This window comes from Silurus aristotelis (genome assembly GCF_946808225.1).
Source record: "Silurus aristotelis genome assembly, chromosome: 28".
Lineage (NCBI taxonomy): Eukaryota > Metazoa > Chordata > Actinopteri > Siluriformes > Siluridae > Silurus > Silurus aristotelis.
Genome location: NC_139601.1, coordinates 6,133,480 through 6,147,254, shown reverse-complemented (window position 1 = coordinate 6,147,254; position 13,775 = coordinate 6,133,480). Strand labels below are relative to the sequence as shown.

The following is a 13,775-nucleotide window of genomic DNA, read 5'->3' as shown; positions in this document are numbered from 1 at the left end:
ATTTACCATAGATGATCAGAACTATAGATTTTGGGACATACACTCAAACAAAATCACAAAATGAATTCCAAAATCAGATTTTGAGCAATTATAAATGGTGGTCTAGTGGTTAGGATGCGGCGTTCTCACCGCTGCGGCCCGGGTCCGATCCCCGGTCAGGGAACCAACCCCAGCCACTCTTAGTGCCGGTCCCAAGCCCCGGATAAATGGGGAGGGTTGCGTTAGGAAGGGCATCCAGCGTAAAAACATGTGCCAAATCAAACATGCGGAGGATCCCCCCCTAACAGGAGAAGTCGAAAGAAAGTTTATAAATATATTAAGCCCAAAAAACTAATCTAACTAACCCTGGTTGTCAGGTTGAAGCAATATTTCCATTTGCTTATTTCAAACAACCAAAAAAGGTCTTAAAACTAAACCAAGAAAATTAAAGCATTGAAAATGTATTTCTTTGTCACCAATGGAAACCAAGGTCTCAGAGGTGTGTATGCATTTCTGATTTACAATCATGATCCACTCTGTAGTCCACCTTTATTCCTTTACCAAATTTTGTGATATACTGTATTTTCCAGTGGCAGGCCATGCATTTGAGGACCCGACTTAATCCACTTCCTAATACCACCACTATCACGTCACGATTATAGAAACCATCAATACTGTACAAAAAACGCCATATAACAATGTGTGGTATTACAGAGAGAGAAGCATTCCTCATATAAACAAAGCAAGAAACCCAGTTAAGACAACTCCAAACCTCTACACTACCACCCCAACTGTGCCACCTACATCAACTGAAGCAGTTCAGAATCAATATTTGTCTAATAACATGACAAAAACATTAACATGTAAATAAAATACAACCTACTCACCAGAGATGCATACTCATAATTTGCACCGCTCCTCAGAGGCTGTAAACCAGTGGTACCGCTCGTATTCAATGGTCTAGAAGTGGCGAACAAACCCTTTCCCGGGCTGAGACGAGCTAACTAGCTTCAGGGTTAGCCGACCTCTCCTCATGATGTCTGCCTTTTTATGTATGTCTGCGACCAAATCAATTTCTCTTTCTCCATAGGCATAAAAAAGTTTAACTCTGATGTATTAATGTGTGCAGAGCTACACATGTGTTTTGCCAGTCGAACTTGGCTATAACAGTTTCCCTCTGACCAATCAATCAGAGGATGGGAAAATGCTGACGCTATTCTGGGCCAGGTAGCTGTGAGGAGGGTGGTTAAAGAAACAGAGCTATTTATTAAGGAGACTATGGTCAAAAAAAAAAAAAGACCAGCAGGACAGACTTTGTAGGCCCTGGACAGATTAGATTGACATGGCAGCACATAGAGGCTGAAAATGTGTAATCTGATTGGACAAAAAAATCCACAGCAGTGCAGCCAATAGAAACGCTACGAAATGAATAGAATAAAGAGAATAAACTGTTTTTAAATTAATACAATTTAATGGAACAAATATTAGAATTTAGGTTGTAAGGTATGTCAGTGCTTCTGAGAGTGTTTAGGCCAGCAGAGAAGGCCTTGCTGGCCCTGACGGCCCACCACTGGTATTTTCCAATAAAAAGAAATGGTTTTGTACATCATAGACCTACACTTTGCAAATGTTTGTTGAAATGTGTTGTTTTTTATTCCTGATAATTGCTATAAAATAAGATTGTGGCATCCTTTGAGTATTCACAAATTCACTAATTTGATGTCGAAGCCACGACTCTGGCCACTGGGTCATTAACTGTCCTGTTCCCTGCTACTCCTCCACTAACAAATTTGTAGCAGCACATTGGTTGTGATAACTGATCATTTAGTGTGTTTATTAACACCCATTCCTGGATTGATAATTAAAGTTAAAATATAAGAATATAAAACAGAATATTATTTAAAAAAAATCTATACAGGAAATGTTACCAAATTATTGATTAACTCCAAAGTGATTCGCTCTATACAGTAGTTCGTTCAACTTTAAGAGTCATAAATTATAGAGCGACTGATTCCGTACACTAGTGTGTAATTAAAAATGGTAAACATACGACCTCCGCTTGCTGTGATAAATTTATATGCATACTGTGTGTGTTTGTGCATATGTTGGTCACTGATAAGCTCTAAATATGCACAAGGGTATACAGAGTCAACTTGCATTCACACTTACATTGAATCTGTTCTTTTAACTAGGTCTCAATTCAGGATTCTCAGCTTATACTGAGGCAACATGTTAATTCACATTTGCTTTCTGTGAATCTTAGCAGCATGTTTGTCACAGCTCTTAGACAAATGTTCAGTTTTGCTGCAAAACTCTATATCCCAAAAGGTCCACATTCCTGCTGAGAAAAAACACAGCACCAGATTCACTGCACACATTACAATATAATGTTTCATTATGTTCCTTTAATAAGCCTATATACTTTATTACATCTCTTGTTTGCACTGGTTAATGTGGTAAAAGCACTAGACTACATACTGCCCAATATTATTACTATTACTTAATGTTTCTATATTTGTGTTGGAATTTTCTTTAAAAATAGAAAGAAATTGGTAGGTCATGCAACATTTTAGTCACTGAATCATATTAAGTGGGCAAACCAAGTATATCTGGTTGTTTTGGATGCCACTTTGTCTACACAAAGTCATTCCCAGTTCCCAAGTCTTTCAAATGTTAGCTAGATTAGCATAATTGTTTATTGTGCTTTATGCCACAGGATTTGTTCCTTGGACCCGACATTAGATGCGCTCTCCTGGGTTTTTTTCTCACTACACTTCTTTCCTGCTTAGTTTAGTCTGTTTTTTTATACAAACTCATTGGTTTTGAAGATATTTATGTGCATGGCTGAATGAGAAATGTTGATGTATTAGTAGTAACTCTATGTAAATAAACCCCTGCCAGAGCAGGGTGCTTGCCAGTTTAGTGTCTGTAAGTGTTGTATGTGTTGACTTTGGCTCAAGTACCTGGCTTAGTAAAGAGGGCCCATTTTCTCATGTAAGAAAGTGCTGAATTTGAACAGAACATGGTTTGTGCCAGGTCAATTCCAGGTTAAAGAAAACGTGTAGGGGTTGGGTGCTCTGTTTGACAGCAGTCAGAGAGCTGACACATCAACTAGAGTAACTGCATCTTAAATACAAGCTAATTAACTATAAGTAAATTATAGGACATAGTAGTAAATTTGTGTGCCAATCCCCTGCCCTATGATATACCGTTGCTCATAATTAATTAGGGTAAGGAGAAAACATATATATATATATATATATATATATATATATATATATATATATATATATATATATATATATATATATATATATGGGTAGATATTCCTTATTTTGGTTATGTTTTGTTTCTTGTTGAGATTCATAATTGATTTGTTAATCATAATATTAAGCGGTGTTCAGGAAATGTGTAACCAGTCCAGTCAGACAATATGAACTATAACAACCTACTGCAATGAAAAAAAAGATAAGACTTGTTTTTCAGATACAGGTAGGGTGTTAATAGGGGACATTTAGAAGACAAGCTAATTACACAGATTTAAAAATCCTACATGATGTTAACTTATATGTCTGTAATTACACACTTACACTCTTTTTTACAAATTGATACCTAGTTCATGTTTATACCTTTAGTATGATCATTTTCCGGATAATTTTTTATCTCTGCACCAACTTGACTTTACTTTCAGGCACAATATGATGGGGTCAGGTTACTGGATTTAGCTTAAAGGGAGGAAAAACAGCTAAAAGTACTGCTGACACAGACAGAAGCCATGAGCAGAAGAGATAGAGTAAAAGGTGTCAGCAAAAAAAAACAAAAAAAAACACCTGATTGACCAACAGCCTTTTCACTTTGGCAGAACCAATGTAGGGGAAATGCTGATGCTGATGGTGTGACTAGTAGGACACATGAGAACAAAAATTGGATTGGAAATGGAATGTATTGGAAACTCCTTCACTTTTTCTAAAGAAAACCTCTGCATTCCAAGTACAGCAAGGGGAATTCATCCAGCTCTGTGAGCTGAGCTCTGTAACAGCAGCTGCATTGTGATCTGATTGCATCCATGTTCATTGTATTTATGGGGAAGTGGCATGTTAAAATGAGAAGTGCTTTTGAAAGGGACAGGCCCAGATACACATATTATTTTTGACCTTCTGAAAAGAAGGAAACACAAAAAAAAACCCCAAACAAACCAAAGGACATTGTTTTATTAGGATGCATGTTTTCTGTTCATTTGTTTGTTGTTTACTGCTAGTATTACTGCTTGTAATTTGCCATTGCAATTATGAAATGGTTTCACAATAACATGTAACATAACATCCTTATGGATGTTTCCCAAACGTGGTATTATGCATCAGTGAGAAACATAATTATTGATACGTTGATGGAAGAAGTCTCCTGTGTCAGAGTTTTGCATTAGTCAGTAATCCTCCCTGAATGTACTATAATAAAATGTAGTATAATGTGGTATTCTGTATAATGTACTAAATCTCATAGTTTGGTTAAGTAAAGACTAACCCGACAATTTATTCTGTCATAGTATGCTTACAGATTAGACTGAAGTGTATTAATACACATAATGATTATGATAAATAATTCAAATAGAATTGATAAAATCATTCAAACAAAATTATTTTTCTCATTCCATAATTATAATCTTTTTAATATTTTTTTTGCTTTCTACTTTTAATACCAATACCACTGCTGCTATTTAAAATCATAAGCATTAAAACGGTTGTGTGAACATACATAGATTACTCTGTAGCTGTACTGAGATGTACTGTAGATCATTGACATTTTGTGACTTTTTCTAATAACATGACCATGTAGTATTGCAAAGTGACTTGGTCTGTCTTAAACAAATAACTCACAGGATTCGTGTTTCCTTGGGAGTGTGAGAAACGTTGTCATGTTTCTTTATAAGTTGGCTCTAACAACACAAAGTACAAATAATTATGGGAAACATAGAGGCAACTCTTCTATGTTTTACTCTATTTTTCTTGTTTACACTGTCAACATCTGAACAAATAGAGTGGTTTTCCACATACTTGACAGGTACAGGTATCTCCCAGCTTGCAACTTCTCCATCCCTGTCTTTACTTGTAATTGTGTTTTTAAAAGCTTACTCCTTGCACATCTTCTGTATTACAGTCATGAAAGCCTAAGGCTAAGCTTCTTCTTCTTCCAAATGAATCAGGTTAAAGGAGGTCAACTGACAGTGCAAATCGTTTGGAGCATATGTTTACAAGGTATCACAGTTGAGGCAAGAAGGGGTGTGAGTGCATGTGGGGGTGAGGGTGCCTTGGGTAAAGAGACTAAATAGCTTAAGGTCATAAAGAATGCACTAGAAATCAACTTTATCCTATTTGGGGAGTCCCTTCTGCCTTCTTGAGACCTCCAAGGTCTCTGGTACAAACCTTTGATTGTTAAATGTTTCCATATCTGGCAATGTATTAATCGTATTTAAAGAGGATATTTGTTAAAGAGGATATTTAAAGATTTTTAAAAGCGAATGTTTTGGCCTGTACTGATATCCAGCGAGGGCTGTGTTTTAGCCAGTGACTGAATCACACTGTTGGTATTGTATTCCAGGTGATTACAGTAGCAGCCAGTAGTTGGCATCAGACTAATGTTGTACTGAAGCCCAGTTGGACTGGGCTGATGCTAAGGTTGAAGGTGACAGGCAGAGCAGGATGGAAGTCCTCCCAGATACGCATTTCCTGATCCTGGATCATGCTGTTTGCTTTGGACTCTTGTAATCTCCATTTCACACCCATGCTGCTCTACGATGCGCAGTCACTGATGAAAAAAACTAGGTGACCTCTTTTTCTTTCCGTGGGTGTTATCAGTGTCGTGTGGGTGTTTAAGGCATTCCCAGGCTCTCCTCTTCGTTTGCTTATCCGCCCTGCTCTTCTTACAGATGTTCCTCAATGTGTTCAATACTGATAGTTTACCATGCACTCTAGATGCTGTGTCTGTGCCTGTTATCGCTTTGACAATATTTTTGCACATAGAGTGAAACAAACAAAGTGCTCTATTTAGGTTAAGACAACAAAATGGAAAACAGGGGGGTGAGATGAAACTGTATGCTGCATGTCAATAAATCAAGGATTGCAGCAAGCCTGAATGATTCAGATTTATTGCCCATTTTCTTTCAAGCTTTAGAAGTGCAATATTTTGTTAATATATACTGATTAAATAAGGAGCCTGCAGACTATCCATAACCTCATTTTTGTCTTTAGTTGATCTGATCTGCCATGTTGTTACAGTATGTCTTAATAGTCAACACTGTGGTTTGTATTCATAATTTGGTCCTAAATCAGGCCAAAAGCAGTTTCTTAAGTGTTTACTACCAATATTTTGGTCACTAGAAGGTGCCGTTTAATTATGTGTGCCTTTGTTCATTAAAGGAAAAAAATAAAAAATAAAAAAGGACCCAAAAGGCCAGTAATGGGGAAAAAAATGTGCTCCACTGCCAGGGTAATCTTCATGTCAAAGAAAACTGTCTTGGCAGCCTTTGTGGAACAGTTGGATGTGCCAGGACTTTAATGAGCACATGCTGCTGATCTCTCTAGGATCAGGCTGAGAGAATCTGTCGCCATCTATTGACCATTCTACTGAACTACACCTAATGGAGAAGTGCGATGACTTGAAAGAAACGTACCACAAAAGTACAACAAAAATTTGCTTAAATAGTTTCAGTATGGAGTAAAACACAGTGGGTTTTTTTTGTTTGTTTTTTTGTTATTATATAATTTTGTACGTCATGCATTCTATTCATTGATAGTTTCACTTAATATTATTAACTTTTTCAAGCCAATTTAAGTCCAGTTTCAAAACTACCTCTAACACTGGTGACTTAATTTATAAAATAAAAAGAAATAAATACATGAAAGAGAGAGAGAGAGAGAGAGAGAGAGAGAGAGAGAGAGAGAGAGAGAGAGAGAGCTTTCCTCAAAAAGTATAGGCTAAAATCTTTTGCAATTGGCATTTATACCATAGGCACACAAGGGGGAGCTATACACAAGCTGAAAACACCATTACGTGAGTTGTTATGTTACTGGATGTGATTACCGTACATGTTTGTTATTAATGTCACCAGCATTTACAATTTATTTGCACTACACAACAAAGGCAACTTACAAATGTACACATACAGTATCTCAAGTATGTTTACTCTCTGAATTAAGACCTTAAAGTTGTATTCTTTGAAATTGCTGCCTCATTATAAAAGAAAGATAACATTTAACATTGGATCACCCCAAACAGTTCAAAACTTGGACATTGCTATATCATAAAAGCTCTTCTGTCATCTGCTGTGTTTTCCTGCTCTGAACTAAACAATCAAATCTTTTTGGGTTTTTTATGTGTACGTTTAAATTCCTATTATTCTTGATAAGTCATTTTGTGTGTACGTGTCTTTTCACCAGACTGCAGTTACACTTGTCACCTGGAGTGTGAGAACCATGTTCAGCTTGACTGTAACCAGAGAAACGGGCAAAAAGAGGAGACGCCTATCGACTCCCCCTGCAGGACATACTCTACCGCACCTCAAGTGAAGGTAGGCTTGCATATTGCAGTTTACTGAACTACTGACCCTGCTACAGGCATAAACCATCTACAATATTCATTCTCCATTGGAAGTTATCTCCTTTTGGTATTACAACCTGGAACTCAAATAGACTCAGGCAGTTGTGTGGTAATACAACCTTTGACCAAGTACCCCCCAATGCAAAACAAAAGGTCTGCATATAACCTACAGAGTAACTCAATTAGTTGCAGACCTTAAGCTTTGGGTTCTCTAAATGCAGTCTAGATTGACATCCATTGTGTCACAAATATAGAGCAAATGCATCACATTTACATAAAAAGAGACCCGCTAGTTAAAGGATCCAAGATCCTTCGCAACTTGATTACAATAAAAAGGGCACCTCTCAGCCTCAAAGGAAAGCCGTTTTAGAGACAAAACCAGCCTAGGGACAATACAGCACTTTACTATTGTGTGATATAATTAGATAGAAGTGTCACAAATTGCAAGGCGATTGAGTTATAATGCTGAAATGATCAGAGATATCTGCATTTCACTAATTTGAGTATATTAAATAAGTGTAGAGCATGTAACAGTACACCTGAAAACAACAAATCATCTGGACTGCCTAACCCCCACTGTGCAGTGTCACATCTCCTCAGAATCTCTTCTCACCCTTTTTCTCACTGTCATTTTGAATTTCTCTTGAAAAGGGTACATTATGTTCTTAAAGAGAGAAAAGACCCTAATCATGCTATCATACAACTTCCATCCCATAGTCCTGAACTCATTCTGCTACCTAAGCTTCAGTAACTACAAGCATTAATTTTGGCACCCAAAGACTATGATGCACAAAAGAAATACAGCATATTTCTCTTATTTGTGTGACGTTGTGCTTATGGAACCTGTATTTCTCATTTCATTTCCTTTTTTTCAATCCATGCGTATTTCTGCTAAACACTTCATGCCTCTTTTTCGACATCGACTTCCTTTTTCCGGTCTCATAAACATGAATGTGTACCCTGTAACAGGCACTCTTTTGTGTGTACACGTAAGCGTTGTATATAGTGTAAACCTTAGAGGTGTCCCAGCAACCCAAGATCTTCAACAGCTTCTTGTTTTTTTTTATATCGCTTAAGTTTCTCTGTAAGTGGGTTGATGCTTATCGACACTCTTAGCTGCCTAGAGTCTGTACTTCCTGTTTGTATTCTAATTTACATAAGATTTAGCAAACATCGTGGTCATGCAACACAACTTCAAAAGTTCTCTCTCTCTCTCTCTCTCTCTCTCTCTCTCTCTCTCTCTCTCTCACTCTCTATCTCTCTCTCTCTCACTCTCTATCTCTCTCTCTCTCTCTCTCTCTCTCTCCTTCTCTCTCTCTCTCTCTCTTCCTCTCTCTCTTTTCCTCTCTCGCTCTCTCTCTCTCACTCTCTATATTTCTAAGATATATATAAAATATTGTATATGGCAAAAAATATGGCCTAATAAACAGGTCAAAGATTAATTGAAAATTTCCATTGAGATCTTGCAAAACCTACCAAAGATGGCAAAGATGTTTATCGAAAAATAAATTAATGGATTAATATGTTTTAACATGAATATTACCACTGTTGCACTACAGTCCGTAGAGTTGGTTTTACAGATTTGAAAGGGTGGTGATTAACAAACTGAGTTCCTCAAGAAACATTCAAAAGAAAATCTCTGATACAGCTTTTGGTCACATTATCTAGAAATGGTTTTCCGTTACGGGAATGTTTTTTCCAGCCATTGCTCGTCAACATTGGTGTAATGTTCCAAATCTTTCCGTCCTTGATAAGCAACAGGAAGTAAAGTTAGCCATTCAGTGTTGAATTTCTTTTTATATGAATATGTAGCACTAAACCTTTCCTTGGACCTTTTTGATAGCTAGCTAAGACACAGCAGGGCAAAGCTAGCCATTTACAGGTGTTTCTGCTTGTTTTATTCGCTAAGACCATTGGCATATGATTGGCAAAGCGAAATTAGAGCCTCTGTGCATTATTAAACATGAGAGAGAGAGAGAGAGAGAGAGAGAGAGAGAGAGAGAGAGAGAGAGAGAGAGAGAGAGAGAGAGGCACATTAGGTGTCCTGGCTACCAAAGAGGGGTTTAAAACACAGATCATGTAAAGGATCTGATGTTGCATTTAACACCAGTGTGTAAAAGGAGTCTATCATTAGAGACTGAATACTGAATGTCAATGACAGAAACCTGTCCAAAGCAGAAAGCTCTCAGTAGCTCTGGCTAATTTATTTTTATTGAATGGACAATTTGTGTGCGATTTATATATGATTAATTACATTACAACTAAACAGTACTAAGGACAGCATATTGTTTATAGTTAATATCTGCAAGCTTTAGCATTTTATGGACGGAGTGTTCAGTGTCAGTGTGTAATACCAGATAGAAAATTTCCCCAAAATCCTTAGTCTTCAGGGCAGGAGACTTTCTCTAATATGTAATTAACAACTTTTATTTCCATCTTGTTATTTTAGACAAATACTAACTTAATAACAGAGCTAATCCTGATAACTGTCATTAGTGACTAATATTGTGAAACACTACTGACTATGTGCAAACATTAGCTAGAGTTTGTGGTCTATTTTGGTGTTTCACCTGCTGTTCCAAATAAGTTAAGTCTAGTGATTTTGCCAGTCAGTCACGCTTGTCATATAAGAACTACAGTACACACCCACACATACTGGTACTACACACCCTACAGTTGTCATCCTGGAACGTAGAGTGTTGGGGTCTGTTTGGTCATGAAGCTCAAAAGAAAACTATCTTGAATGACAGCTGGGAATCAGGATTTTTTCCTAGAATACACTCATCTAACTTGTGCAAATCGTTGACGTTCTACAATAAGAACATTTTTTACATTTCAGTTCACATATCTGGTTGTAAAAATGGGTATTCATTTTGATGAAAGTTGCCAGCAGTTTTTCTCAAGCCTCTGCCTGGTGAACACTTTTATTTGATCCAATATCATACTCTTGTTTTTTCTATGGAAGAGCAATCCTGGTATTGATTATGTTCCTTCACAGCAATTTGCAAAAAGCCCCTCCAACAGTTCCTCCAGCTCTACTATAGTATATTGATGCCGTGCAGAGCGGGGATCCTCATCTTTTGGGCCAGTCGATAACCGAACCCCCAGGAGAGCAATCTTTGTCTCTTCCATCTTTCTTCCATCAATTGTCTCATCGATTATGGTAATATGACTGAATGCTTTGGCTTCAGGTCATTTGTCTGCATTTATTCAAGGAACCGTTTTTTGGGGGTTTTTTATCTATAGCTACACATGCACACAAAAAAATACATCCAGCAGCATTTATAGGTTTATTTGTCATTCTTTGCTTTGGGATAAAAGGAGCCATGGCTTTTTTTTTTTTTGCTGCATTGACAGAACACCCATTAAATCTCTTTAACTGTCGCTGAAGAATTGAGTAAAAGCCGAGACATGAGAAAATCGAAAGTGGCTTTCAACCAGTTTTTATTGAAGGAGGTCATCACTTTATCTGTTCTTTTTAAGCTGGGGCTTTTCATCCCACTCTGTAAAAATATAGTTTATAGGCTTTATAGTGGACAAAGCAAGTGCATCCAGCGTAAAACATATGCCAAATCAAACGTGCGGAGGATCCGCTGTGGCGACCCCTAACGGGAGAAGCCGAAAGAAACTTTTTATAGTGGACAAAGCAAGTCTGCCCATGGACAAGCAGAGAGAGAATATTGCTGATGGGTTTTTGTTTCAGTGTGGAATGATATATCTCATGGCATAATTAAAATAATGAGCCATACTGAATAAGGTGGACACTGCAGTTGAAAAGTGTTTACTCTCCCATTATGCAGTACTCAGCTGGTCTTGACTATTCAAGGTCAAGGTTAAAGGTTAAGTCCAGGGGTCCCTGCTGGGCATTACATGAATTCAACAGTCATGTGATCTATGACCTGCAGATGTCTGTGCTTTATTATTGTGATGTCTTTGCAACAGTCAAGATTAAAGCCTCGGTTTCCAAAAAAATAAATGCATGTCACTGAGAAAAAAAAAAAAAAAAGACTAATAACGTGTTATAGGGAAATCATCAGCAACAGAGTGCTGTGACAATGTAGGGTTACGAATACCAGCTCAAAACGAATTATTATTCCCTATTATTTTAAAATAAAAATTCTTTAAGATTTTCTCATCAATGGTGGTTCCCAGCACTGACTTTGGGGATTTCCATAAATGGCAATAAATGTCGTCTCATATAAAGCTTTTTTATTATCAATATTTATGCCATTTTACCTTTTTTTCTTTTAATTTCATTAAAAACATTTTTTATAATCTTTCATTGCTACAACATTTTTGAGAAATCTTTAAACAGCTTGTGTGTTAGTTGCATCCATTATGATTTAATATCTATGTGTGTACATGTGCATGCAAATTTTCATTGTTTGTTAGTTCCATGGACCAGGTATACTTTATGGATCGGTATAACTGTAAGTGGCTGCCATATGTGAAACCAATGAGCACTGGAATGAATTACAATGCAAAACCTAACAATAGATCATACATCATGAAGGCAATAAAGTCTACTTGAGGCTTTTTATAATGACGAGTGCTCTATTTACGCAGCATCCTTTATCCAGCCTGCATGTTTAAATGGCTATGCTCCCTTTTACACTAGAAATTCAGACATGTTTGCTCCTCTTCCAGAGAACCAGCTCTTTGCATATTTGATGCTATGTAAAATGGGACCCTATGGAAATTAGATAGTGTGTGGTGTGTCTGTCTTTCTTTCCGTCTCACACTGTGTCTGTATTTGTACTTGTGAGAGAGTGTTTCTCCTTCATTAAGAGGAAGTGGCTATGGTTGAGCAGTTGCATGCAGGAAGAGAGACAGAGAACGGAGCAGACTCAACCACTGATGTAGAGCAAGTCAGAGAGGGAGGGAGAAAGAGAAAGAGGGAGGGAGGGAGTAGACGTCAGCACCGTTCTGTTTCACAGTCTCTGTAATGCAGACAGGAAGGCAGTAAGCAGGTTGATTCCCAGCCTTGGGACTCGCCAGAGCTTCAGTCATCAACCCCAGCTTATGCGGCGACATTCACGCGTGACAGCAAACCTGCATGAGCACTTCACTTCGCAGTGGCATATCTTCCCCTTCCTTCCTTTTCTCAGCTGATTAACGAGCAGCTTTCTGAGTGGCTGTGGATTTCGAAATTTCAAGAACGAAGCTGAAAACGCTACTTCTTCTCATTTCCAAAGAGATCTTGTTGTGCTGACCTGCCAGAAAGAGGAACCGAGGTCTCCTTCGCGCTCATCCGCTACCCACAGCAGCGATCCACAGAAGAACTCTGATATCTCAAACTCTCCACCTCTCGGATGTCCATCTGTCCCTTTAAAGGATTCTGGGCATTTTGGCCATTTATTTGACTCAGTTCCTCTTGTCTTGGTTGTAGCTCTGCTTCTTGCACTGCCTGGAGCCTGGAATGGTACCGGGGGCCGCCAGAGGCCCCGCAAATGACCGGTAGCAATAGCATGAGCAGTGGCTACTGCAGCCTGGACGAGGAGAACGATGAATCTGCCTTTTTCACCGCCAAGACCACGTTCTTCCGACAAGCACAGGCCAAACATGGAGACAAGGTAACGCTGGTGGAAGGAAGACGAAAAAGCAATGCGTGTTTTTTTTTTGGCGCTCACTGAAACTGAGAAGTGCTTCTCATTCGATGACTGTTGTGAAGGCCGGAAATGAGGTTGTATTCTTGAAGTTTCGCAAGTTGCAACAATGGTGACTCCATGGTCCATTGTGGGTTTTTTTTTTGCAACTTATATTTGTTGGCTTTAATTAAGATGTGTTTTTCAAATTATATGGTTTTTGTGTACTTTTCTGGTGCGTGCAAGTTTTCATGTTGGAAATAGAACATGTCTGATGCTTTGAAGATGGAAATTTTGTTGGTGGGAAGCATGAGAACAATGCATGTCATACTCAAATGAAAGTTGGGGAAGTTTTTTCTTTCATTCGGTGTTTCCTTTGTATCAGTAAATATGCTAATTGTAAACAACAGGAGCTTCAAAGCTTTACAACTTAAAATCCGCACTTCATATGGCGGATTCAAATATTGATGATGCAGAATGACATCGTAAATCTGTTTCTTGCGGCCCTGAGCTGCTCCGGTTGAGCAAAAGGAGCAGGCTGAAGCCAAGCCATGTCACGCTGTTTTATGGATGATATGAATATTTTTTAGCATGAAGAGGCTTCATTATAAAATATTC

At 38.0% G+C, this 13,775-nt stretch overlaps 1 protein-coding gene and 1 long non-coding RNA gene across 2 annotated transcripts in view; one reads left to right on the top strand and one right to left on the bottom strand.

Moving 5' to 3' along the window:
- The window catches only part of LOC310722062, a 456,255-nt gene that overhangs the window by 284,106 nt on the left and 158,374 nt on the right, over positions 1-13,775 (bottom strand). The gene's annotated exons all lie outside the window — the stretch shown is intronic.
- rassf5 (Ras association domain family member 5) overlaps positions 1-13,775 on the top strand; it is a 46,861-nt gene that overhangs the window by 17,206 nt on the left and 15,880 nt on the right. The window contains exon 2 of the mRNA XM_083534216.1: positions 7,413-7,543. Within this exon, the coding sequence (XP_083390342.1) occupies positions 7,413-7,543 (131 nt within the window). The remainder of the gene's footprint in view (positions 1-7,412; positions 7,544-13,775) is intronic.